The sequence below is a fragment of the Sorghum bicolor genome, chromosome 8 (genome assembly GCF_000003195.3).
Source record: "Sorghum bicolor cultivar BTx623 chromosome 8, Sorghum_bicolor_NCBIv3, whole genome shotgun sequence".
Lineage (NCBI taxonomy): Eukaryota > Viridiplantae > Streptophyta > Magnoliopsida > Poales > Poaceae > Sorghum > Sorghum bicolor.
Window position 1 is genome coordinate 54,606,796 of NC_012877.2, and position 27,524 is coordinate 54,634,319.

A 27,524-nucleotide genomic window follows, 5' to 3' on the forward strand; every position below is an offset into this window, starting at 1 on the left:
ATCCCAATGGTAAGATAGAGAGATACAAAGCAAGATTGGTAGCAAAAGGATATAGTCAAACATATGGCATTGATTATGATGAGACATTTGCCCCTGTTGCAAAGATGAGCACTGTTAGAACATTGATCTCCTGTGCTGCTAACTTTGAATGGCCACTATATCAGTTGGATGTTAAGAATGCATTCTTGCATGGAGATCTTCAGGAAGAAGTTTATATGGAAATTCCACCTGGATTTGATACCGCTCAAACTAAGGGAAAGGCATTGAAACTAAAGAAATCTTTGTATGGTCTAAAGCAATCGCCAAGGGCATGGTTTGATCGCTTTAGGCGGGCGATGTGTAAGATGGGATACAGGCAATGCAATGGGGACCACACTGTATTTTATCATCACTGTAATAATCGAGTAACTATTCTTGCAGTCTATGTGGATGATATAATTATTACTGGAGATGACACTTTAGAAATAGCTCGGCTGAAAAAGAATCTAAGCAAAGAGTTTGAAGTCAAGGATCTTGGACAACTTAGATATTTTTTGGGTATCGAAATAGCAAGATCTCCTAAAGGGATTGTTCTTTCACAACGGAAGTATGTATTGGATTTGCTAAATGAGACAGGTATGCTTGGATGTCGCACAGCTTCTACACCTATCGAGCAGAACCACAAATTATGTGCTCAGTCTGGAGATCCGGTGGATAAAGAGAAATATCAAAGACTTGTAGGACGTTTGATTTATTTATGTCATACAAGGCCTGATATAACATATGCCGTAAGTGTGGTGAGTCGATACATGCATGATCCTAGGAGTGGGCATATGGATGCAGTCTGCAGAATCTTGCGATATCTGAAGAGTAATCCTGGAAAAGGACTATGGTTCAAGAGAAATGATCACCTAAATATTGAAGGTTACTGTGATGCGGATTGGGCAAGCTGTTTGGATGATAGAAGGTCAACATCTGGCTATTGTGCATTTGTTGGAGGAAATTTAGTATCATGGAGGAGCAAAAAACAACCAGTAGTGTCTCGCTCAACTGCGGAGGCAGAATATAGAGCCATGTCCGTGTGTTTAAGTGAGATGTTATGGTTAAAGAATTTATTATCTGAGTTGAAACTAGGGGGAGTTTATCTAAAGCTCTGGTGTGATAACAAGGCAGCGATCAACATTGCTAATAACCCAGTTCAACATGATAGAACTAAGCATGTGGAGATTGATCGCTTCTTTATCAAGGAGCGGCTAGATGATGGAACACTTAAACTGAGTCATGTAGCTTCAAGTGAGCAAGTAGCTGATTGTTTAACAAAAGGTTTAGGAGTTAATGAATGTATGTTAGCATGTAACAAGATGGGGATGATTGATATCTATCGCCCATCTTGAGGGGGAGTGTTGGGCTGTATATGATTTGTAAGTTATTGGATTTGGCCCAAGAGGCCCATATATGTATATGTATATGTACTCAGACTCAAGAGATAGAGGGTGACTCCAGAAAATTCTCCAAACATCTACACATTACAACATCACGGCACCACAGTATATTTTGAATTGAATTGATGCATTACAACATCACTGCATCATACTGTTTATTATGTAACAGCTAGTGTGAAGTCATAGATGTTGCAAAATATGCTCGATCGGATCGCAAAATATGCACATGTGAGCGGCGGGCCGGCGGCAGCGGCAGCAAACCACAGCGGATCTGCTTCAAATTCAAAATATATTCTAAGGAATTCAAGCCCATTTAAGGCCCTGTATGTTTTTTCTTAATTATTTTGCTCTAGAGATAATACAATTCCTTACCAAACAGATACTGATTCTCTACCAAAAGATTTAAAGTTAGAACCAACAATAGAAACAAGAAAACATTTTTCTCACTCTAGAAAACATTTCTTAAAGAAACCAACTAAACCCTTACCAAAACAGGGCCTAAACAATTTGTTGTGACATGAAAAGTCAATTAACTGCAACATTATTACTAGACTATGTGATCCATGTTTATTACTACCTCTGTTCTCTTTTATAAGAGCATCTCCAACTGTTTGGTAAAATTTGTTTCCTAAATCTTGTTGTTTGCCAACTTCCAAAATAATATAGAGAGGAAAAAAAGATCTCATCTCCAATAGTTTGGCAATTTTTGTTTCCGAAAACACAAAAATCTGCTAACGATACGAAGAGTCCCGCTAAGCATGAGGAGAAAGATCGATGTCAAGCGCGGAGTCTGCGCGTATATTTGCGCGTTAGATAGGAAGATATGCCAAGTTGGAAAAGATAGGGAATTGAAATGTCAAACTGTTGGAGAGGGTTTTTCCTCATTTTACTAAAAAAAATTATAGATGGGAAGTTATTTGCCAAATCGTTAGAGATGCTGAGCATCTCTAACAGTTAGGCATTTGTGTTTGACATTCTTGTTTTTTGCCAAAAATCTTAAAAACACGTATCCAACTGTTTTGGATCTTGGATTGGCATTTTGGGCAAGTTGTCATTTAGCTGGTCAAGCTGTGCATATATGCAAACCGGCGAAGCACTTGGCAAACGCGATCGCCGCGAATCCGCGCTACTCCCTCATACAAAAAATTCGCGGCAAGTCAAATTGGGTCTACAATTTGGTAAATGTTAAGTCAATTTTGCAAAACTCTTGAAGATGACTTGTTTTTCTCCTCCCCATTTCGTTTTGGGAATTGGCAAACTACAACAAATGGCAAAGAAAATACGTCAAACTGTTGGAGATGCTAAGGCATGTGAAGATCCAAACTTCAAGATCTTTGACCAATAATTTGAATATCAATTTTTAATTATTATAACACAAACTTGATATAATTGGATTTGTAATTAAATCTACTATCCAATTATCATAAGTTTATAAGTGTAAACAATATTAAAAAATAAATATATGGTAAAAGTTGGGAGAATGTGTCATGTTAAGTTGTGTCATATAAAAGAGAATGGAGTGAGTAAACCTTATCATGGGGCTTATTATTGTCAATACAATTTTAAATTCACAACTGACTAAAGAAAAGAAGTTTGGTGTTGCTGCTCCTGCTTTTAAGGATAATTATGATTTTATCTTCATTTTTTAACTTTATTATGATTTTTTTCTTGTTTTTTGAATCTAAAGCCACTATTCGTCCATGTTCTAGACATTATTAATTCAAAGGTTGAATAAATGAATTAAAGAAAAAAATAAAAAAGAAGAAGATACTAACCCTTACTTCATACTAACTCCTAGCTTTCGTTGATGGTTGATTAAGCATGTACAACTTACGAAACTTTGCTTAGATTTGGAATTAATAATTATAAATTTTACTGTAAAAGTTCTTTAGAAATGTTGTTCAGATACCAAAACTACATGGCACCAAAAACTTAAGAAAAGTTCACAAGAAAAACTAAGTCTTTTTAGCTAAACTAACACATGGATGGAGTCCGCCTTCGTTTTGGAAAAATAGAGATAAAATGGTAAACTTAAATAATATAAGTTGTTTACTTGTCAATACTTCTTTAAAATTAGCTAGATCTCATAAAGTCGTGTGGTTAAATTTCAAGTGTGAGCAAGGTTCACTTGGGAAAGGGAAAATGTTTCCAAATAAGGTGTTAAGGCCTTGTTTAGTTCACCCTAAAAACTGAAAACTTTTCAAGATTCTCTATCACATCGAATTTTGCGGCATATGTATGGAGCATTAAATATAGATGAAAACAAAAACTAATTGCATAGTTTGCCTGTAAATCACGAAACGAATTTTTTAAGTTAATTAGTCCATAATTGAACAATGTTTGTCAAATAAAAACGAAAGTGCTACAGTGTCAAAATTCAAAATCTTTTTCAGATCTAAATAAGGCCTAAATGTGCACATGGCCAAAAGACTCAAATTGGTCAAACACCGGGCTCAAATTGATAAATAAACATGGGAAAGTACAGTAGTACAAAGTACCACAAAAGTTTCAAAAAAAAAAAGAATTAGGCCCTGTTTAGATTGGAAATAAAAAATTTTTGAGTGTCACATCAGATATGTCGGAAGGATATCGGGAAAGGTTTTAGAAACTAATAAAAAAACAAATTACATAGCTCGCTTGGAAACTGCAAGACAAATCTATTAAGTATAATTAATCTGTCATTAGCACATGTGGGTTACTGTAGTGCTTAAGGCTAATCATAGACTAACTAGGCTTAAAAGATTCGTCTCGCGATTTTCAACCAAACTGTGTAATTAGTTTATTTTTTTATCTATATTTAATGTTTCATTTATGTGTCCTAAGATTCGATGTGATAGATGAATTTTTTTTTTTACCTGTAGAGCAGTGGGCTCATTGTTGTTTTGTATGCATTGGTTGACACTTGCATTGGTGGGCTGTAATAGGGCTCCCTCTTGCCTCCGTGTAGCGGAACTCTGGTCTAAGTACCCTTTTGTAAGGTTATGCCATAAATGTTTACTTGTGAGCGTGAAGGTAGAGATGTTTATTCCGTAATTAAAAAAGATGAAATTTTTTTCATTGGTTATATACTACCACAAAAGGGTCACGAACACGAACAGGTGGGCCCCACTGCTCTCTGCTGACATATGGGCCCACCCATCTCAATAAAACCCCACAGGCTCCGCCATTTTTCCTCCATCAAAAAAATCCACGGAGGCTTGGGCTTCCATTCCGTTTCCTTTGCCTTTTGCGGAAAGGCTTGGGCTTCTCGTCGCCGGTCGGCCGCCATGGTGACGACTCGCAGCGGAGGGAAGCGCCTGGCGGCATCGTCCTCCCTGCTGCCCTCGCCGACCAAGCGCGGCAAGGTGAACTCGAGCTCCTCCTCCTCCTCCTCCACAAAGCGGGAATACGGTATGGGTTGGAGCTGACGTGGACTGGAATCGCGCGCAGGCGGTGGAGAAGGCGTCGGAGGCTTCCGCGCCCGAAGCGGGGGCGGCGGCGGCGGCAGGGACGCGCTCGGGCCCCAAACCGTGGGCGAAGCTGCTTTCGCAGTGCTCGCAGGTGCGTGTGTGTGGGGTTTGAGACTCCCAACATTTATTACTTGGGCGGCGCCAGCCAACATTCCGTATTGTGCTCTTCGGAGTCTTGCTGGTGGTTCTTCCCTGGATTCTTCATCTCAGCGGTTTCTTGACGGTTCTTGCCGTGCCATTTCGGAGCCTTCTGTGCATCGGTTCTTGATGATTCGGGAACCTGTACGGCATTTGCGCAATTTGTTTGTTCGTGGGCTTGGGGATCTAGCTTTTGGCGCATTGTGTCAAGTCCATGTCTTCTGCTGGACTTCTGGTTGCTGGTGCACAACGGTGTCCACATTCTGTATTTCTGTGCAGTTTCTTGAATGTTCTTGGCATCCGTTAGTTATCAGTAGTTTCTTGGTCCGGAGGGAGGAGTTCCTTGATTGGAGTATTAGGATTCCGAATGTTGTACTGTTGTCGTTTCTCTTTTGTAAGGATCATAACGGTTTTTAGGGACGAGGATATGATCTAATGGAATTATTAAACCACCATTTCTGATTTTATTTTATTATAACACACTCGTAGAGGGTCAAATGTAGGTGAACTTCTGAAAGATTCTTCTCGGTGTGGTGATTGGCTGACTGCAAGAAAATCTCTGTTTAATTAGGGGAAAAAATGGAGACAGTATCTTCATGGGGTCTCTCTCTCTCTCTCTCTCTCTCTCTCTCTCTCTCTCTCTCTGAATGCAGTCTTTCTTTCTGCATCTCGAATGTGAACCTGTAAGTTTGTCATCATGATTCATAAATCTTGAGTTACCTCTTTTTTTTTTTGGTGATCAATCAGCTGAAATTCATTCTAACTCTATTTGTAACTTGTGCATTTGTTTTTTACCTTAATCAGGGCATATTGCTTATTTGATATTATCTGATACAACCATCTGTGATTTGCAGACCCCCCATGTTCCTATCTTTGGCAACCAAATTTCTGTTGGTAGCGATAAAAACAGTGACATATGGTTGGATGACCAAACTGTTAGTCAAGAACTATGCATACTGCGGCGTCTTGAGGTCCTTTATGCTTCTCCTTTGTTAGAATGCAGTTATTTTGTTGTGCTTTTTGTCTTCTTGCATAAACTAGGCCTTTTTTTTTTCATTTTCCAGCAAGGAGGTCCATGTAAGTTAGAGGTCACAGGGAAAAATGGTAAGGTTGCAGTAAATGGAAGAAAGTTCAGAAGTGGCTTCAAATTTCCCCTCATAGGAGGGGATGAAATTGTTTTCGGTCAATGTGGCAAGCATGCCTATGTATCCATAAATTATCAAATTTTGTTCATACATCATACATGTCCATTTCATTCTTCTGTCCATTCTCTATTCATTTGGATCTTAATAGGTACTTTCTCAATGATACAATGAGTCGGATTTGTTAGTTTGACTTCAATCTTGAGTGATCCATAACATGCTGGCAGATTTTTCAGCATCCTCTAAGGGGTAATGCAGTTACTGCAGCATTGGCTGGAGAGAATAACCAGAGGGTAGTTGGATCTGGTAAGGTTACATTAATAGCGTATGATCAGTTCGGATATTGTAGGACCAACTTTAACTGAGGTTGACTTGACTGGGTGAATTTTGATTTTTGAAGCTCTTGAAAATCAGAGCGATAGGTCTAGTCCATCAGCTTCTTTGCCTCTGAGCGGATGGCAAGAGATTCTGAGCCCAAAGGATATTGAAGTAACCTTTGATAATTTCCCATATTATCTCAGGTAATATGCTAGTTCTAGATTATACAGTCTTGTGTATTTTCATTAAGAGCTCTGTTATCTTCCAATTTTTCTCTGAACTTTTTCTTTTTCTGTTTGTTGATCAAATTTCAGTATTTTGCCAAAATAATTGGGCCAAAGCAATCTATCTTTGCTATAGTTTTGGTGGCTTGGTCCTAAATAGTTCAGCCTATGTCTTTCTTTTCTTATATACCACCTTTTTTATTAAGCTGTGCTCGTTTCGTGCAGCGAGAGCACAAAGGAGATACTCTTATCATCCGCGTTCATACACATGAAAAAGAAGTCTAGGAAATTCTTACCAAAACTTTCACCTTTAGATCAGCGAATTCTGTTATCTGGCCCACCAGGTAATTTTTATGAATTTTTTATTTTATTGTGACAAAATAATGTCATGGAGCTGTGTTACACACACTGTTATGCCTAGCTGGCAATTTCTTGGTGTTTGCTTTTCTGTATGTCTCTAACTATTTGGCAAAAACTTGCTTCTAGGGTCTGAAATTTACCAGGAAAGATTGATAAAGGCACTTTCAAAGCGTTTTGACGCTAGACTTCTAATACTTGATGCTCTTATGCTGTCTGGTGTAAGTTCTACATGAGCTCCCTTTACTGATACACACAGTTCAAAATTTTACCAAACTTTTCAAGTTTTCAACTTCTCAACATGTTGCAGAAACATACATATTATTGATTAAGAGATAATATTCTAGCAGACATCTTCTAAGTTTCGAGAGTCCATAAAGGATGTCCGGAGGGATGTTGCACCTTCTAGTTCAGGAGATGATATTGTGGGGACATCCAACAGACACACTTTCGAAGAAGGTTTTTGTTGCCCGTTTCTTTATTTTTCTATACTAACATTAACTCTGTCTTTAATTGAATCTTTACATCTTTTTTATTATGCAGGTGATTGGGTAGAGTATACTGGTACTAGTTCATTAAATCTGGCACCAAGGTATTTTTGTTGAGAGCTATGCTTTCGTGTTTCATTTTAACTTAGCAATGGTGTGTCTTAGATCTCTATGTATTCTTTGTGATTGCATTTTGCCAGATGTGCTCTGAAGTGGAGTTAATTTGTATGACCCAGACAGTGAATGTTGGAACCCCTTGTGTTCTTGAGCCTTGACAGACTTGAAATGAGGATATCTTTCAACCTTATTCTAGTATCAGTGGAAGGAACATATTTATGCAGCAATAGCATTTGACAGACTCAAAATGGTGTTTCTTCTGACTGAATATCTTTTTGAGTGTATGATTTCCAAATTTGAGTTACATGAACTTGAATTGAAATCAGAGAGGACTTGATGTAGTTAGATATTGATTAATCTTTTTGTTGACACTAATTAATCTTTTTGTTGTGGTGGTCATGTCATTATTTTGTTACTGAGATACATTTCTTTCACATTCTGATGAGTCGTTTGGTTGATTCACAGGGGCCCTTCTTGTGGTTCTCGAGGCAAAGTGGTGCTTGCTTTTGGAGAAAACCGGTCCTCCAAAGTTGGAGTTAGATTTAACAATCCTGTAACTGATGGTAATGATCTTGGAGGTTTATGCGAGGAAAATCATGGCTTCTTTTGTCATGGTTAGTCTGAACTCTGAACTTCTTAAGCAATCCATATTCTTGTACTCTTATGTGAGATATTTTTTCAACATTTCTTCAGCTTTGGAACTTCGGACAGACTCTTCTGGTGGAGTTGATAGCATTGCTTTAGAAAAGTTAATCGAGGTAATGGCTGTTGTAGGCGATCAGTCTCACTAAACTTTTTTCCCTTATTACTGCCTGTAACATGGTTTTGGTTTTCAATGCCTTTCAGGTCATTTCAGAAGAAAGCAAAAGCAGTAATTTGATTGTTTTACTCAAGGATGTAGAGAAATCATTTACCGAATGTACAGAATCGCATGCATCACTAAGTGAACTTCCTGCTGGTGTTCTGATAATTGGGTCTCAGATTCATGCAGAGAACCGCAAGGATCAGGTATACTTGTGCACCTATTAGGGAACAAAATGAAATTTGGATTACAAGTTGTCAAGACATAAAGGATGAAGCATGTTTGGGTTAGAGTTGGACAAAATGCTTAATAGGCTGTCCCTGAAAGGTTATTTGTCCTTGAATTATCGTTTAAGTAACAAGTCGGTGTGAAGTTATATTCCCTTGCTTCCCTGTTTCTGTGAAAAATATTAACAGTAACAGAGTGCTCTGGACTGTTTTGGCTTCTTAGTGAAATCCAGGCACTACTTAATACTATTAAGGTAACATTTTCATCCGTTTGTATTATTTTTCTGTGGGTCTATAAAGTTTCTTGACATGCAACAGTTAATATTTTTAAGCCTGCTAATAGTTTTTTTGCATTTAGTGGCACAATATCAATTATGTTTGATCCATTTTTTAATGCATGTTTAAAAAATGCAGGAAACCCCAAGCAAATGTCCTACCAAGTCAATGGAGCATCTAAATAATCTTTTCCCTAATAAAATTTGCATTAAACTTCCCCAGGTATTGTCATCCTTAGGCACTTATGTTACACATTGTGCATGTTGATGGTACTTTGTTTAACCTGGAGATTTTTATATACGTTTTTTGGGCAGAATGAAGCACAGCTATCTGATTTCAAGAAACAATTAGATTGTGATACTGAAACCCTTAGAGCTAAAGCCAATATTCTTAATATTCGTAAGGTAAGCTGCAATTAAGGTATACACTTAAACATTTGGCTGGAACATTTTATTGGAATGTAAACTATGTGTACCATCACACTTAAATTGATTCTGAAATAGAATTTTATGATACATTGATACTTCATATTTTATTTGAGTTGAATATTCCTTTTTTAATGTTATATGCACTTGAAATTTATTTCATTATTATCCTTCTTCTATAATATCATCATGGAAATGGCCTTGAAATTTTAAGCACTACTTGCTAGAATGCTAGCCCCTGATAGGCCAATACCTTTTATGGCCACATTTTCAGCTGTTCATTCCATCCATGATCTGAAGTGTGAACCTCCTGAACAAATGTTATGTCTCTTACAATGTTTTGTCATTGTAGTTTCTGATTAGTAGAGGAATTGAGTGCAATGATCTTCAAGAATTACCTATCAAAGATCAATTACTAACTAATGAAAGTAAGGTGTTTCTATCTTTGTTGCTCATGGACCAATTCTTTTATCCTTTTCATTTCAATAATAACACTATTGTAAAATATATATACATATTGTTTTGAATACTTCAGATTTGGAAAAGATTGTTGGATATGCTATTAGTTATCACCTTCATGACAGTGAACCCCCAAATGATGGCAAATGGGTACTTCCAATCGAAAGGTAAAAATACAATGCTAATGTTATATCACACCTTGATATAAACATCAATTGATCCCTTCTGTGGAATGCTAAGTAGCATTGTGGATACAGGCTCAAGCATGGATTCAGTATGTTACAGAATGCACACAGTGGCGCTAAGAGGTCAAAGAATGCACTAATGGTGACACTCCATCTCTATATGTATCTGGTTACAAGTCCCTGATACTCAAATTCATGCAAGTCGTTTTTTCAGGATGTGGTCACAGAGAATGAATTTGAGAAAAATCTTCTATCAAATGTTATCGCACCTAATGACACTGGAGTTACCTTTGAGGACATTGGAGCCCTGGACAATTTGAAAGACACACTGAGGGAATTGATAATGCTCCCTCTGCAGAGATCTGAACTGTACAGCAAAGGGCAGCTAACAAAGGTGCTCGCCTAACTTTAAAAGAGCAAAGTGGCCCGACATATTTGCCTACTAACCATCAGTTACATTTGGAAGTACTACCAATGCATTTCTTTCTGGCAGCCTGTCAAGGGAATACTGCTCTTTGGACCTCCTGGAACAGGTAAAACAATGGTTGCAAAAGCAGTAGCAACTGAGGTTGGTGCAAACTTTATCAATGTACCAATGTCAAGCATTGCCTCAAAGGTACTATTCTACAGAAACAGTTGGTATTCACATTGGAGGAGGGGCAGAAGCTCGGTTCTGGGTGCTTTTTTTTTGTCAGAAGATGTTCCATTAAATCTGATGACAATTTTATTTTTTTCGTTCAGTGGATTGGAGATGGAGAGAAATACGTCAAGGCCATTTTCTCTCTAGCTAGTAAACTATCTCCTGCAGTAATATTTGTTGATGAGGTGTGCAATCAAATGGGTTTGTCCATTGTTTTTTCTGTGTTTTGCACTCACAACTGTGTCTTTTCCTTTAATAACAGGTTGACAGTTTGCTAGGAAGGAGGGGAAGACCAACAGAGCATGAGACAACACGCAAGGTGAAAAATGAATTTATGATACATTGGGATGGTTTGTGTACTAAAGAGCAAGAACGTGTAATCGTTCTTGGAGCCACAAATAGGCCATTTGACCTTGATGATGCTGTTGTTCGAAGATTTCCTCACAGGTAAGCTTCTATGATCCCCTGAACTAGACTAGTTTTGTGTCCATTCCTTAACTCTTTGCACTGAGTCTTATTGGCAGATTAATGGTGAGCCTTCCTGACAAGTCAAATAGAGAAAAGATTTTGAAAGTAATACTATCCAAAGAAACATTAGAACCAGATGTGGATCTTGAATCAATTGCCAAAATGGCTGATGGATATTCAGGAAGTGACTTGAAGGTATGTTGCTGTGCCTTAAGACTTCAGAAATGAGAAGGGATTGCAAAACTTATCATAATGATCCCTTCCCTGCAGAATCTATGTGTAACTGCAGCACATCGTCCCATTCGTGAAATTATTGAGAAGGAAAAGAAGGTGTGCGCAGAACCTCCATCTATGGTTTAGCCGTTTTGATGCCTCTCACACCATCTCTCTCTCTTGGTAGCGCTAAAATATCATTTGTTTGATACAGGAGAAGAGTCTGGCAATAGCTGAAGGTAGGCCTGAGCCTCCGTTGTATGGAAGGGAGGACATTCGCCCACTTGGAATGGATGACTTGAAATTTGCGCTTGGACAGGTGAAGGAATAATTAATTCCTACCTATTTCTGGCATGCTATGGGCACTTCTGCTGTTAAGATTAGCTTTTCCCTTAGCACATGTTATAAGCACATGATAATCAGTTGAGCTTTTCACTGTAGGTGTGTGCTAGCTTTCCATCTGATTCAGAAACCATGGCCCAAATTTCTAAGTGGAATAACGAGTTTGGAAGCGGCGGCGGGTCAAGAAAGAAGACACAACCGCACACATACTTCATGTAGCTGAACTTGAAAATAGAGAAACAGCAGCATCTTTACAGTTGCTTTATACTTGCCAAACAGGCATGTCCTCACAAGTAGCCATTCCTGATCCTTACTAGATCAGGGTTTTTTCCTGCTCTAACATACAGCTGCCATCGCCTGACACACACTCCCTTGTAATTAGTTAGATTGCCTAATGAAGTACCCGTATCTGGAATCAGAGGATTCATATGATTTTTTTGCTGTTGTAACTGAGATCTGTAGTCGTTGCCCTATACCATCTTCTTACACCCTTGGTATTCTGCAAATCGGGATAGGCTTGTACATGTAAAGAACAGACTGGTTGATTGCTGCAGGGGTTATATGTATGGCAATATCTCATAAAAATGTTTTGTTGTACTTGACTACTCTGAGCTACTGCTTGCCCTACGAAATTAGCTGTAATTTCTGATATGGGTAAGCGTGGTATGGATGCCAAAGTTCAAACCTACTCTCTCCATTCCAAATTATAAGTCATTCCAAGAATCTTGGAGAGTAAAAGTTTCTCAAGTTTGACCAAAATTATAGAAAAATTTACAATGATACTTAATTGTTATCATAAATATTATTATCCTACCATATAAATTTGGTCAAATTTGAGATAATTGGACTCTCCGAGATTCTTAGAATGACTTATGGATGGAGTACTCCAGATGAACAAGAACATCTGTAGCTGAGCTATGGATTCGGAAGTTGAGATTGAAATGATGATAGTTAACACAAAGTTGGATGTACGGTAGCGGGCACATTCTTGGGTTTTATTTGCAGAATCACAAAGTCTAGTCAACCTCAAGCATTGTCTTATAATCACACACACCTTGACTACAATTGGCTTCCTGGCCCTGCGACCATTTGGCTGGCCAAGCAAGTGAGCCGTTCTCACGACAAAAGGACGTGGGCCGTGACGGTACCGAGTGTGAATGGGGATCTACTATCTAGCACTAGCAGGGAAGGAAAATAACTTGGACAAATCAGCGATGCCATCCTCATTTTTCCCCTGTTCTACTCTGCGTTTACTGTTTACGTTGCCAACCAATCAACAAAAACACTATTTCGATCATTTCGTCCCCATCCAACTCTTGTAAACGACATCCCAACTTGTGCAACACCACGACACACCCACACCCCAATGGCATGTGCAGTTTGCGCCCATACTAGATACTCATATTTTGTTTGGAATCCTTCTTACTTGGAAATTGAGGTTCAAATTAAACAGCTCCGGTTTTGGATTCTTTAGAGAAGTGACTTTTCTTCTCTGGTGGAGCTAAAACTCTTTGAATTTTTTTTTGACAAAAATGCATGGCTTCTCCTGTATCTTCTGAATGATATTTCAGGGTGTGCTCTGCTATTTACAGCATGATCGATAATAGTGGACAGGAAAAGTGATCAAAAGTAAGACATCTAGAGCTTGACCGCAGTGTAAGGAAAATGGCACCTAGCCATTAGAGGTTTTGGTGATTAACAACATGATCAATATGACTAATGTTATTTGTTAGTCTATAAGGTTTTAGTTCGATGGATGCAATGACAGACTTGAGCAAGGCTATGATGAAGATCAAGTAATCAACAAGCCAAGGACAATGAGTTGTCATTCAGATCCTATAAGACAAGCAAGAAGTTCAAAAAATCCAGTAAAGAAGCCAAAATGAAAAAGATGTGAAGAAATAAATACCAGATGTCACCAGAGTGCTTTTCAGTGCAATGAAGTTGTTAAAGGATCATTGGAGCTTTACGCCCAGGCTAAGCAAGAGGTCAGAGAAGAAAAGCTCTACAATCTCCAACCCCCCCCCCCCCCCCCCCCCCCGCCCCCGCTGAGCCGGCCAACCAAATATTCTTCTCCTATAGTCTATATGGTTGGCGAGGTGCAGGTCGGATACATGCATCCAAACACGCCCTTTCTGTCGAATGAATATTTTCAACATCCACGGTTGACAAAGTTGAATTGTAATAAACAAGAGACACAACAAGTTAGCAACTAGCTAGTCTTATCTCTACATCAAGCACCAACAAAATGCATAAATAAAGCGACCATGTATCATGAGCTCAAATGTTTTATGAATGTCTCCAAGATAACTAAGGTCCTCTTTGATTGCTTCTGTTTTTTTAACACCTATGACATCGAATGTTTGGACACATGTATAGAGTACTAAATATAGACTATTTATGAAACTAAAAACACAGCTAGAGAATAATTTACGAGACGAATCTTTTAAGCCTAATTAGTGCATTATTGGACACTAATTACCAAATAAAACAAAAATGCTACATTACCTGTTAAACTTTAACACCTTCATCCAGACTCCCCCTAACCTCAAATGCATTACTACTACGCTCATTTGGGAGGCTTTGGCAATATGGCTTTGGCTTGCCAACCAAGTTTTGCACCCGAGCAATTGGCCCCAAGACGTTTTTCTGCACCATTCCATTGGTGGATGGCCGCGGCAGCATCCAATGCTGTTGTCTCCTCAAAAGGCCTCCTCCCGTTGCTCATCTCTTAGTCTTTAGGAAGATTTAGAACAAAGGAAATGCGAAATTTTCAACCATGTGGAAGTGTCATCCTCACAAGTCATCCGCAAGATCATGAACAAAATTGAACTGTGGATCATAGCCGGAGCAAAAGTACAGTTATCGACGCTTATTGCTAGAAGATGTTAAGTGCTTTTTTTTTCCCTGTTTTGCCAGGTTATGGAGCCTTGTTTTGCATGGCCTTCATTTGTTAGTCTCTTTTGGCGCATTACGTACTCTCTTTAAGTATGCAAGCGATTTTCAAACAAAATAAAAATTCTAAAAATGTCATCTTACCTCTCACTAATTAGAATGGACATAGTTTAGTTGTTACTTTATTTAGCCATCGGCTGACTGATTTGAATGAATGAATGGCATGTTTAAAAAGAAATATAAGTACTCTATGCTAAAAAAGACACAACAGAGGAGTATAAGGACTCATAATACAATTTTGAACTCCAGACCTCTATATTTACGAAAATGCTACTTTTTGGGCATGCGTCTACAACCCCGAACACCTATAGACCCCAACACACCATATCCTCTCCCCATAACACAACATTTCTTCCCCAAACGGGCTCTCTCTCTCTCTCTCTCTCGGCGACAGCAACCGGTGGCAACATCTACTTGTTTGGCTGGCCAAGCAAGTGAGCCGTTCTCACGACAAAAGGACGTGGGCCGTGACGGTACCGAGTGTGAATGGGGATTGGGGATCTACTATCTAGCACTAGCAGGGAAGGAAAATAACTTGGACAAATCAGCCATGCCATCCTCATTTCCCCTGTTCTACTCTGTGTTTACTGTTTACGTTACCAACCAATGAACTAAACACTATTTCGATCATTTCTTCCCCATCCAACTCTTGTAAACGACATCCCAACTTGTGCAACACCACGAACACCCACACCCCCAATGGCATATTTTGTTTGGAATCCTTCTTACTTGAAAATTGAGATTCAATTTAAACAGCTCCGGTTTTGGATTCTTTAGAGAAGTGACTTCTCTTCTCTGGTGGAGCTAAAACTCTTTGATTTTTTTTTTGACAAAAATGCATGGCTTCTCCTGTATCTTCTGAATGAATTGAAGAGGTGTGTGTGTGTGTGTGTGTGTATAATATTTCAGGGTGTGCTCTGCTATTTGCACCACTTGTGTAGGGAAGTGTTAGCACAAAAGGTGTTATGGAAACATGGAAAAATGCCCTAAGAAAAAGGAAGAAAACCCCCCAATGTTCTAATTTTAAATTAGAAAATGTTGTTTTCTTCAAATGTTCAAAATATATCCATGTTTGATCATGTTTTATTGAATTAATTACAAATTACATCACGGTGAAGCAGGAACATCATTCGAAAGTGAATTGCTTCCAAAGTTTTAAAATACATGCTATGTGTGGGTCCTGCTAGAGCTAGAGCAGAATCTCTCTATTTGGAGAGTCCTGCCCAGAAAGGATGTAAATCGACATGGACTTAAAAGGTCTCAAATCAGGAGCGGACTACCCAAATTAAGGCCTTGTTTGGTTCCCCTTGCTAAATTTTAGCCAACTAAACTTTAGTCATTTTAATAGCTAAACTTCTAAACACACTGACTAAAAAAATGCTAAAATAGTTTAGTGCCACTAATCACCCAAGACTAGTAAAATAATTTTAGCTAGTTAAAATTTAATAAGGGAAACCAAACAAGGCCTAAGTCGGGCATCCACAGTTCAATCAATAGAGCTGTCAAACATAAACATAGAATTCCATAAAAATAAATAAACCAGAACCTCAAAAGAAAAAAAAGAACTAATCTTATTATTTAGATGAACGCATGACGGCGCATGACAACACTCAAACACTCCTAGGGTCGCTGAAGGAGGTGTGCACTGGATCATCTTCTCTTGGAGGGAGATGTCCCTTCAGTGGAGGGTAAATTCCCACGAGTTGTTGGGCTTGTGGTTGAGGATCATGTAGATCTTCACGCATTGGACGGACCGCCGTCACCACGGGGAGTGCGACGGGCAGCAGCAGCAGCAGAATAAGGAGAAGGGACGCCATGGCAGAAGCACTCATCGTGCTCTTTTGCCTGGCCATTATTCTTGGCCTGGATATCACTATGTGCCATGAGGGCTTTGTGAGCAGCGTTTTATATGCAACAGGCTCCTGACGTACACTATCTATATTATATCTAGATACATAGTAAAAGAAATGTCCCGATACAACAGCTTTTGCTATGCACTTGGATGTACACCATGTCTAGATACATAGTAAAAGAAATGTATCTAAAAAGTTAAAATATCTTATATAATTTGAAATAAAGGAAGTATGCGATAATGAGACTATGTTGGCAGAAGAGAATTTTTTTTTTTTTGTGCGGAATGACTAAAGATTACCTGATTTTATTGCGCAGCAAGGAAAGAGATAATGAAAGGATACTATATATATACTACTCTAGCGTGATATGATTATGATTATTTAGGAAAATATTGGATGCTGTCCTTAATTGCTTGCATTGGATAATTGACATCCCATCAACAGCTATAGATGCCGTACTTATCTTTACTGATGATGTAATAATTAAATTCATATTATCATTAGCAGATTAGTGGGCCGGGTGGAATTTAAATCCTCTCCTCCTAGCAGAAAATTAATGGCCGCTCTCCACCAATGCAATTACAGATTAAAACGATTTCAATAGTTGACACAGTTTCATGCCTGTTCATTCAAAAAAAATATATGACACAGAGCGCATATATATCGCTTCACACAGTATATGTATGATGTATCTGAAAATGCATCTAGCCTTTTAATGGAATTTAATGGATTAAATGACAACATGATCGATAATAGTGGATAGGACAACATGATCGATAATAGTGGACAGGAAAAGTGATCGAAAGTAAGACATCTAGAGCTTGACCGCGGTGTAAGGAAAATGGCACCTAGCCATTAGAGGTTTTGGTGATTAATAACATGATCAATATGACTAATGTTATTTGTTAGTCTACAAGATTTTAGTTCGATGGATACAATGACAGACTTGAACAAGGCTATGATGAAGATCAAGTAATCAACAAGCGAAGGACAATGAGTTGTCATTAAGATCCTATAAGACAAGCAAGAAGTTCAAAACATCCAGTAAAGAGAAGCCAGAATGAAAAAGATGTGAAGAAATAAATACCAGAGTGCTTTTCAGTGCAATGTAGTTGTTAAAGGATCATTGGAGCATTACGCCCAGGCTAAGCAAGAGGTCAGAGAAGAAAGCTCTCACCTTACCTTCATGAAATGCATATTCAACAATGTCCACCTCCCCCCCCAACAATGTCCACCCCCCCCCCCCCACACCCCACCCCCGCCACGCGCGTTGAGCGAGGCAGCCAACCAAATATTCTTCTCCTATAGTTTATATTATATGGTTGGTGAGTTGCAGGTCAGATGCATGCATCCAAACACGTCCTTGAATATTTCCAACATCTACGGTTGACAAAGTTGAATTGTAATAAACAAGAGACACAATAAGTTAGCAACTAGCTAGTATTATCTCTACATCAAGCACCAACAAAATGCAGAAATAAAGCGACCATGTATCATGAGCTCAAATCTTTCATGAATGCCTCTAAGATAACTAAGGCCCTGTTTGGTTGCTCCTGTTTTTTTAACACCTATCACATCGAATGTTTGGACACATATATGGAGTACTGAATATAAACTATTTATAAAACTAAAAACACAGCTATAGAATAATTTACGAAACAAATCTTTTAAGCCTAATTAGTGCATGATTTGGACACTAATTATCAAATAAAACAAAAATGTTACATTACCTGTTAAACTTTAACACCTCCATCCAGACACCCCCTAACCTCAAATTCTAAGCTCTTAGCTATGTTTGGTTGATGCCCTCATCATGTGACTTAGGAAAAAGGGGTGAAGTAACCTGAAATTGTCAACTTAAGGTGGAGGGGCTATGTGGTTTTCAGTCATTTTTTTGCTACAACTAACCTTATACAAGTGTGGGAAGCCACAAAGAGGATGGCTGGTAAATTTGGTGTCATACTTTGCCGTGTCTAGAGAAATCTTACCCTAACTTTTTACTCTACGATAAGTAGAACCAAAAAATCTTAACTAAATTTAGTAGTCAACCAAACACTTGTGAATTTAGTCATACTTTGCTAATGTAAAATGTTGCTAGCAATCAAACACGTCCGTGTTTTTTCTTTAAAATTGATTTCTATTAGCAATAATAAAATTATGCATTACTACTACGCGCATTTGGGAGGCTTTGGCAATATGGCTTTGGCTTGCCAACCAAGTTTTGCACCCGAGCAATTGGCCCCAAGACGTTTTTCTGCACCATTCCATTGGTGGATGGCCGCGGCAGCATCCAATGCTGTCGTCTCCTCAAAAGGCCTCCTCCCGTTGCTCATCTCTTAGTCTTTTGGAAGATTTAGAACAAAGGAAATGCGAAATTTTCAACCATGTGGAAGTGTCATCCTCACAACTCATCCGCAAGATCATGAACAAAATTGAACTGTGGATCATAGCCGGAGCAAAAGTACAGTTATCGACGCTTATTGCTAAAAGATGTTAAGTGCTTTTTTTTTCCTATTTTGCCAGGTTAGGGAGCCTTCTTTTGCATGGCCTTCATTTGTTAGTCTCTTTTGGCGCATTACGTACTCTCTTTAAGTATGCAAGCGATTTTCAAACGAAATAAAAATTCTAAAAAAGTCATCTTACCTCTCACTAATTATAATGGACATAGTTTAGTTGTTACTTTATTTAGTCATCAGCTGACTAATTTGAATGAATGAATGTCATGTTTAAAAAGAAATATAAGTATTCTATGCTAAAAAAGACACAACAGAGGAGTATAAGGACTCATAATACAATTTTGAACTCCAGACCCTCTATATTTACTAAAATGCTACTTTTTGGGCATGTGTTTACAACTCCGAACGCCTGCAGACCCCAACACACCATATCCTCTCCCCATAACACAACATTTCTTCCCCAAACGACCTCTCTCTCTCTCTCTCTCCCGGCGACAGCGACTGGTGGCATCCTCCCCACGCTCGTACTCCACCGGCTCCCTACAGGCTGCGCCTGCGCCCCACTGCCTCCCCCGCGCGTGGCCACGGCGGATGCGGCAGCGCCGCCACCAATCCCAGCGGCGATGGCGGCGGATCTGCTAGATCCGGCGGCGGCGGCACCAGGTAGGCCTCCTCCTCCTTTCTCTCCTCTCTCCTCTTGGGTTCCTGCGAGCTCTCCCTTCCGCCCCCAACTCTAATGGACTATAGAATGGTCTGCTAGGGGGAACAGGTAGGCCAGGCGATGGGGATGGTCGATGGGGCGGCTTAGTGGAGCTAGCGGTGGCAAGTATGGTAAGGCCAAGTCATGGCAGGCTCACCGGAGCTAGAGAAGATGGCAAAGGACGAGCTCGCCAAAGCTGGAGAAGATGGCAGCACTTGAGGAAGGGGAAAACGGTAGCCGCCACAAACCCTAGCTCACCGTAGTAGCAATGGGGGATCCAGCGGTGACAACGGCAGATCTGCTAGATCCGATGGCGGCAGCGCCAGGTAGGCCTCCTCCTTTCTCTCTTGTCTCCTCTTGGGTTTTGTCAAGCTCTCCCTTCTCTCCCAACTCCAATAGACATAGAATGGCCTACCAGGGGGGACAGGTAGGCCAGGGGATCGGGATGGTCGATGGGGGCTTAGTGGAGCTGGCGGTGGCAGGGACGATCAGGCCAAGTCATGGCAGGCTCACCAGAGCTGGAGAAGATGGCGAAGGGCGAGCTCACCAAAGCTACAGAAGAGGCAGTAGTGGAGGAAGGGGAAGAGGGTGGCCACCACGGCCCTAGCTAAAGATGGCAATGGGGAATTCCCCGTTAGGTCTTGCTTCCCCATCCCCATCCCCGTCCCCGTGGGGCAAAAATACCATGTCTGCATCCCCGCGAAGGCTCACAAGGGAGGATTTCTTTCCATCCCTGTCCCCACACGGGGAATCTATCCCTGACGAGGACCCGTCCCCGCTGCAAGTTCTTGAATCAATTATCCCAAAGAATGAAAATACTTTAAAAAAACAAGTGCACCCTGTTGCTTGCAACATCAAATAGAATCGTACAATCAGTTATAAATCACAGATGCATTTTATAAATCACAGCTCACAATCACAACTCCCTAGATGGAATCTCAAGTCTGCCATCCTGACTCCTGCTGCCTTGCAGACCAAGCAAAGAGAAAGGGAGTAGAGAGAGACGTTGCCTTATTGGGTCTAGCTTGCAACCGAGCAAAGAGAGAGAGAGAGAGATGTGGCATTCTTATGTAAGCTTTATTGGCTTGATGGGCCGAGGGAATGAGTTTGTAGGCTGCGAGGTGATGAGGAAATAGGGACGCAGGGAAACAGAGATTGGAGACAAGCTACCAGACCCACTCCCACCAAACTCGACAAGGAATGGTTTTCCCCGTTTAGCCTCCCGTGAAGATAATTTTAATCCTATCCCCATCCCCCATCCCCTAATAGGGAATTAGGGATTGGATCCCTATTGACATCTTTAGCCCTAGCTCACCAGAGCTCTGAAGACCCTAGCACCCACGGCAGGACAACGGCCGACATTTTTTTTCCTTTTTTTACAACCAAAATAATTCTTTTCCCAAATTAAATTGTAGTCAGAAATTGGATTTTCTACACGCACACGCTCTAGTAAAGTTCTTATATTTAAGGACAGTTCACGTTGTTGGGTTACAAAAATATGTAATTATTATATATACAGTGCAAGTCAGCGAAAGCTTCATTGAGAAAATGAGCTTAATAATGCCTTAATCTCCGACTCGGTCATCGTCGTCATACTAAAACGAACAGACCAGACCAGACCAGCCCAACAGCCTAAATCAACTGCCATCAAAGTGGACGCGTGCTAACCCTCATCGTCCGACTCAAACGGCTGAAGCCGCCGGACCGACTCGAGGACACCGGGGCGGCGAGAGCCCGGCCCGGCGCTCCCCAGAATGGACTTCACCTTGGGCACGCTCATCGAGTGCAGCGGCGGCGTCGGCGCCTTCAGGTTCACCTCCTTCAGCACCGACCTGACAGTGGCTCTCGCAGACGCATCACCAGCAGCAGCCGGGGACCTGCCGGTGCCGCTGGGACCAGCCTCGGCCTCGGCCTGCTCGGCAGCCTTGCCCTTCCCCTTGCCTGCCTCGTACTTCTGCATGTCGTAGAGGAGCTCGCGCTGGAGCTGCTTGTCCGCCACCAGGATCTCCTCCATCTCGTTCTTGTAGTCCTTGAGCAGGGCACGCAGGCACTCCATCAGGCAACCGATCAGTGGGCTGTTCTTGCTCTCCAGCAGCCGCTTCAGCTCGATGAAGATGGGCACCGCAATCTGGATCAGGTTCTTTTTCGCCACCTGGGTCACTGCCCTCCCTTTGGCTGCCAGGAGCGCGCTGGCCGTTCCCCCGCCCTCGCCGCCTTCCTCGTCCATCTCAGTATTCTCTGACAAGATGTTGGGGTGGATGCGCATCTCCTTGCAAGCCAGTATCTGCAGAGCATCCTGTTGAGAAAAACTAAATCATCAAAACTATGGAAAAATAGAAGCATACAAGGCTATTTAGCTCTCCTAATTAATCATCACTAAGCATGTACCATAAGCAACCCAGGCATGCAGTGCACATTGCTGGTCAGTCAAGTGACAATCAGGCTATAAGCACTAATCGATGCCAATGGTTGTATCTACTATCTAGGTACTGGATATCCAAGATACTTCTCTCAGTTCATATTAGCATAAAACCATCTGAGTTCTGAAGATATTGATCCCCACCTGAAGTACAGCCCTGCCACCAGCATCATCAACACTGAGCAATCCATCACAAACAGCTGCCAAGATCTCAGCACATAACTTGGCTGATGTGGCTAAAAGGTGCTCTGGTGCCATTTGTTTCAGCAAAGAGACATAAATGTGCATTCGTTTTGATCTCGACCTTTCGTCAGTGCCACTGAAAAAAAAAAGATGATAAAATTAAGCTAGGAATGAAGCATCTTCCTTGCAAGAACTAAGGAGAACAGTTTGAATTGTTTTACCGTATTGCAAAAAGGGCAGGTCTTCTATCTGAACTTCCTTGAGACTGAGAGTCACTATATACACCATGTCCAGTGCAATCGTTTAGAACATATATAGCTTCAATAAAACTATTGTATGCAAGGAGTGGTGCTTTAGCTGCAAAATTTAAGCAGATGTTAACCAGTGACTTCATAAAACAAGAAAAGCTTACAAAAATAAATACCTTTTAAGATGTTCCCAAAAAGGTAGTCAGCCAAATGCCTAATCTTCTCAGACTCATCAACTAAAGATGGCAGAAACCGAAGGAAGAGACTCCCTCTCCACTTTACATAGTCCCTCTGGACAAAATATCAATTTCAGTAACCATGACCCAATATTCATAATAAAGCATTACACAAGCGATTAGCACCTGCAGCAACTTAGAGAGTAGGATAAATGTTTGTCTCCGTACTACTTCACAGGGATCACGCAGGGATTTTGTTATTTTTGACATATAACTGCAGAAACATCGTAAAGGAGAGATCAGTTAAACACATGTGCAAAATAAGACTTTAACTAATTGGAAAAATAAATTTATGAAATATCTTCTTCATAAATCTGTGAAACATAACTGATAAAATAGTCTTCACGAAAATCTATTTACTATTTCTGGAAGCCACATAACAACTAGCATATGGGAGGACAGTTTTACATCATTAACCTTAATTGCCAATATAGCAACAGACTAATAGCTTCCTCTCCAATACCATCTGACAAGAATTCAAGGATGTTGCTAGAATCTTGAAAAGAAAAATGAGATATCTTTTCAACTTTCTTTTGGGGAAACATACAGAATCAGAATTAAATGGATTAATATATATGATCATTCATTGGGACCATTAACTTAGAAAATGGACAGATACACAAAAAAAGGAACACAGAGGGAAACAAATTAGCCATGTTTCATTCACCAAAGAGTTGTCAGAATCAGCCGATTGTCTTAACATTGCAAAGGTGGGCAAAGTTGACCTTATAAATTTTGTAAAGTGTGACTATAAGCAACATTCATTTTTCTTGAGGGAAAAAGAGTCTGGAAAACACATTCTGATATACAGGAACATGCATCTGCTTGCAAGAAACAGTGACAAATTCTGGAAGGATAGTGATATTAATCAGTGTGTATATGAATCAAGAAACATAAGCTCACCAGTCAACCAATGCAGTATAACGGACATAGAAGTCTGCCATCGCAATCATGATATTATTACGAAGGGTAGCCATATCACTCCTCTCAAGCTCCTGATTCATAGAAGCAACATTGACTGTATCTGTTAAGAGTAACCATGAGACCTGTGCAGAGTACATACCTGAACAAAAATTGGAATGTACCGTTTGGCCACTTTGTCATCTACAAGGCATATTTTTGCTAATGTATCCCACGATTGTATATATAATGATGGAGCTAACTCTTTGAAAGAAATGGTCCCGCCAACAAGGTTTTTTGGCCTTGGCTCAGAACTTCCAGAAGTTACAATTGTGTGTAGCAAAGGGGTGACGTCCTTCACATCAGCAGTAGGACAAGCTAGGATCAGTGATCCAACAGTGAACACAGCAACAACTGCTTGTGATGTTGACTTCAATGCAGATGTCTGTTTTGTTCCCTTGCGTTTGCCAGTCATAGGAGTAACGAAACTGTGACCCCTGGCTGATTCTGATGCCTCTTTTATGTACTGGTCAAGGATGTCAAAAGCACTATGGATAAGTTGCTGTGCCCACTTCAGGATCAGTGCCTCACCCTCATTAGCTGATTTTGCTTTCCTTTTACATAAAGTTTTCAGTGCTTTTACATGCGCGTCAACCTGTTTATGCATGCATAAAAATTATGTTCAAGATATGGACATGAATTACTTCTGTTAAGAGCGATTTTGGTAAAATTGTAGATAGTTAAACCAACAACACACAGAAGCCTATATCAAGGAAAAAGATAAGATGAATGCATGATGAACATTGTTGCAGAACTATGGCCTATGGGGAGGGGAAAATGTGGATAACCAATGATCTAAACAGCAAAGTTTCTGGATAATCTTGAATTCTTGTCATTAGATTCCAAGCAGGTAACAAGCAGGCCTTAAAATAATATATTGTGATTGCAGTGAGGTTTCAGCTAGGCTCTGTTTGGATGTGTTAATTTTAGCATGTTAATCCTTAGCACTTGCTAGCAACCAAAACCTTACTAGTTTTTACTAGTAGCTATCACACCTTTTAGTATTTGTCTGTTTGGATCCACTCTTGCTAATTCTTAGTTGCTAATTATTAGCAAGCTGGATCCAAACATGCCATAAGCTAGAAGGACCGCCCTGCCAGAAAATATTGCTGATCATTATAATACCAACACTGGCAAGCACAGTGAACCTGAAGTTTTCATTTTATAACTATGAAATGCTGGCCTAGATTTACCATACCAAATGTTATAACTTACCCATAAAATCTTCAGAACAGTACATGTTGCCAGGTTTCGGCAGATTGGGCGATAGGATTAGGGCACGCTATATAAAGTCTAGTAGATTTAATATTGTTTTTAATTGGCAGATTAAGTATGATCTCGTATTATAAAAACATAATGCCATGCTAAGTTGCTAACTCAAAATTTAACTGTAGCAGAAACAAATTATTGTACTACTCAATATTGTTTTGGATCGACAAACTGATTACCTCACTCAGGTTCATATCAAAATCCTCAATCCTTGTAAGCAAGCTCTGTGCCAATTCTGCTGCAGGTTTCACAGGCAGCTCCATGGAGACATTTGAAATGGTTTGCAAGAGTGACACACGATTGACTGCCCAGAGCGCTGAGTTTGGTTCCACTTGAGAACAAGCTTTACCTCTGTCGTCTTGAACAACATTATCAAGGAGTTTCCAGTGGTGGGAGAGGAACTTCCAGTCAACTGATTTTGGCGCGAATGAAGAGACCTCGGAAAGAAGCCACCAGGACCCAATAGGTGCAGTCCAATTTTCGATTGGCTTACAATTTCTCAACCACAAGGATTCAGAGAGTGTTATGATGTGCTGCAGTGAGCTAGCAAGTAGTGGTTTCAGCTTCTTCTTCTTCCCAAGGCTTGCACATATCTTCTTTATGCATGGAGCAACCTCTCCATCACAGATGCTTTTCAGCAAATCCAGTGTCCCTTCAGGGAAAACTTCCTCCAAGGCGATGGAATCGTCATCTAGTTTCGAATTGACAGCTCGGCAGATCCTGTTAAGCACCAGTTCAAGAAACAGGTTTTCACATTCCTCCTGGATGCTTGTCTCGCTATCAATCACCAGCGGAGGTACAGCCTGAAGCCACTCTTTCATCACTTTCTCATCAGGAAATTTCCTAAACACCTCTGAGATGGCAGCAAGAGCAGCCTTGCGAATGCTGACTAATGGATCAGAGCATGCAGTGCCCATTGCACAAAGCAGAGACTCATCGATGGGTCTCCCAATCAAACCGATTGCCTTTGTGATGAGCACAAGCACAGCCTTCCTCACAGCAGCCTTATCATCAGTGCAGCGTCGTCTCAGCAATTCCCCAAGCCCCATGTCCCCAATCCTCATCACCTCCTGCAACCGGCCAACCTCCACACCTCTCTCAGACAGAACATCAAGCACCTGGGCTGCATTCGTTAACGCCCGAGCTCGAACCCCTCCAACGCTATCTGAGCACCGCTCCACCAACAGCCGCAGAAACTTGAGCCCCCAAGAGCCCTCCTCCGTATCGCAGCCATCCCCTTCAGATGGTAACAGCACTGGCAGCAAGGCAAGGACCAAATCCACGGCAAGCAGTCGTCCCTTTGCCTTGCCCCTTGCCATGGCCACAACATACCCTGCAAATCCCTCCCTTCCCTCCGCGTCCAATGCCCGCACCACCTCGACTATGGCTTCCACCGCGAGTGCCCTGGCCTCCGCCTTGTCCGGCGCCTTCACGGCCAAGTACCTAGGAAGGTACCCCACTGCCTTCCTAACTGCCTCCTCCCCTTCCTCGCCACCCAAAGGCACCAACCTCCTCACGAGGAACTGCACCGCGGCCACCCGTGCGGCCGATTTCGTGGCCGAGAGCACCACCGGTGCCAGCGCGCGTATCACGTCCTGCACCGCCCCGGCGTGGTAGTCGGATCCAAGGACGGCGGCGAGGACGTCGAACGCCGGGAGCTCGGCCGCGGTGTCGACGAGCGACCGCCGCGCGTCCGGATGGGCCCCGAGCGGCAGCCTCCCCGCGGCTTCGGCGAGCAGGGAGAGCGCCTTCGGGAGCAGCGACGGCGCCGCCCGCGGTGCCGCCGGCGGCTTCTGGCGCTGGTTCTTGCGCTTGCGGGGGTTGACGGCGGCGGCGCCGGAACCGGAGGTAGGGTTGGAGGCGGCGGCGCTGCCGGCTCCGGATGCGGCGGCGGAGGCGGCCTTGCGGATGGCGAGGAGGAGGGAGAGGAAGGGGAGCGGGGAGAAGAGGGTGAGGAGCGGGGAGGCCGGCGCGAGGAGGAGGCGGAGGTAGGCGAGGGCGGCGGGGAGCGGGTGCGCGGAGAGCGAGGCCTCGAGCGGGGGCAGCAAGGAGGACGCGGGAATGCCGGCCTCAGCGAGGCGGGGGAAGATGGACGCGACGGCGGCGGGGCCGGAGGAGAGGAACGTGATGGCGGGCAGGGACAGGGGCGGGGAGGTGGCGGCGGAGGACGCGCGGCGGTGGAGCGCGGCGAGCTCGGAGAGGACGGCGGGGAGAGAGCCGGAGGCGGACGCGGGGGAGGCTGAGGCGGAGGGTGGGCCGCCGGCGCCGCCGTCGTCGTCGACGTCCATCTCGTCGGCGTCCATGGGATGGGTGGGGTGGGGCGAGATCGCGGTGGGTACTGGAGAGAGTGGATATGGGAAGGAATGAAGGATGGATTGGTGGGTGGGTGGGAATTTTGAAATTTGCGGTGGGGAAACGGAATTTTGGTGATTTGGGTACAAGAGGAAGAGCCGAACTGAAAAAGAAGAAGGGGGGCTTTAGGGCTACCATTGGGCCTACTCTCACCCGTTCTTCCATGGTTCGGGCGGCCCAACAATTAGGCAGCTGCTAGTTC

General features: G+C 41.8%; 3 protein-coding genes across 4 annotated transcripts; 2 read left to right on the forward strand and 1 right to left on the reverse strand.

Moving 5' to 3' along the window:
* On the forward strand, window positions 24-1,495 carry LOC110429937 (uncharacterized mitochondrial protein AtMg00810-like). Its single transcript, XM_021446711.1, has one exon. The coding sequence runs from the start codon at window positions 105-107 to the stop codon at window positions 1,371-1,373; it is 1,269 nt and encodes a 422-aa protein (XP_021302386.1). The 5' UTR covers window positions 24-104; the 3' UTR covers window positions 1,374-1,495.
* Window positions 4,607-12,290, forward strand: LOC8066340. Of its 2 annotated transcripts, none has more exons than XM_021446640.1 (26): window positions 4,607-4,765; window positions 4,851-4,961; window positions 5,863-5,979; window positions 6,073-6,213; window positions 6,378-6,456; window positions 6,551-6,671; window positions 6,918-7,036; window positions 7,179-7,270; window positions 7,397-7,508; window positions 7,593-7,641; window positions 8,120-8,268; window positions 8,348-8,412; window positions 8,501-8,662; window positions 9,098-9,181; window positions 9,274-9,363; window positions 9,737-9,812; window positions 9,920-10,010; window positions 10,101-10,170; window positions 10,243-10,422; window positions 10,522-10,644; window positions 10,770-10,853; window positions 10,931-11,115; window positions 11,193-11,331; window positions 11,407-11,466; window positions 11,564-11,668; window positions 11,791-12,290. In XM_021446640.1, the coding sequence occupies exons 1-26, from the start codon at window positions 4,688-4,690 to the stop codon at window positions 11,908-11,910; spliced, it is 2,802 nt and encodes a 933-aa protein (XP_021302315.1). In that variant the 5' UTR covers window positions 4,607-4,687; the 3' UTR covers window positions 11,911-12,290. The 2 variants fall into 2 exon arrangements, with proteins under 2 accessions (XP_021302315.1, XP_002442296.2); XM_002442251.2 differs by having other exon boundaries at window positions 7,400-7,508.
* LOC8066341 (condensin-2 complex subunit D3) lies at window positions 21,098-27,370 on the reverse strand. Its single transcript, XM_002443284.2, has 8 exons — window positions 25,150-27,370; window positions 23,805-24,296; window positions 23,645-23,736; window positions 22,868-22,955; window positions 22,682-22,796; window positions 22,479-22,614; window positions 22,219-22,393; window positions 21,098-21,951 (listed from the first exon to the last, which is right to left on the reverse strand). The coding sequence occupies exons 1-8, from the start codon at window positions 27,271-27,273 to the stop codon at window positions 21,319-21,321; spliced, it is 3,855 nt and encodes a 1,284-aa protein (XP_002443329.1). The 5' UTR covers window positions 27,274-27,370; the 3' UTR covers window positions 21,098-21,318.

Bases quoted from the DNA above. Each gene is read 5' to 3' on its own strand.
- LOC110429937 (XM_021446711.1), top strand. From the start codon at position 105: ATGAGCACTGTTAGAACATTGATCTCCTGTGCTGCTAACTTTGAATGG.
- LOC8066340 (XM_021446640.1), top strand. From the start codon at position 4,688: ATGGTGACGACTCGCAGCGGAGGGAAGCGCCTGGCGGCATCGTCCTCC. The intron at 7,642-8,119 runs GTATTTTTGTTG...GTTGATTCACAG, and splicing joins TCATTAAATCTGGCACCAAG to GGGCCCTTCTTGTGGTTCTC. The intron at 10,645-10,769 runs GTACTATTCTAC...TTTTTCGTTCAG, and splicing joins TGTCAAGCATTGCCTCAAAG to TGGATTGGAGATGGAGAGAA.
- LOC8066341 (XM_002443284.2), bottom strand. From the start codon at position 27,273: ATGGACGCCGACGAGATGGACGTCGACGACGACGGCGGCGCCGGCGGC. The intron at 24,297-25,149 runs GTAATCAGTTTG...ATGCATAAACAG, and splicing joins TTGATATGAACCTGAGTGAG to GTTGACGCGCATGTAAAAGC. The intron at 22,394-22,478 runs GTAAAACAATTC...TTTTTTTTTCAG, and splicing joins CCTGCCCTTTTTGCAATACG to TGGCACTGACGAAAGGTCGA.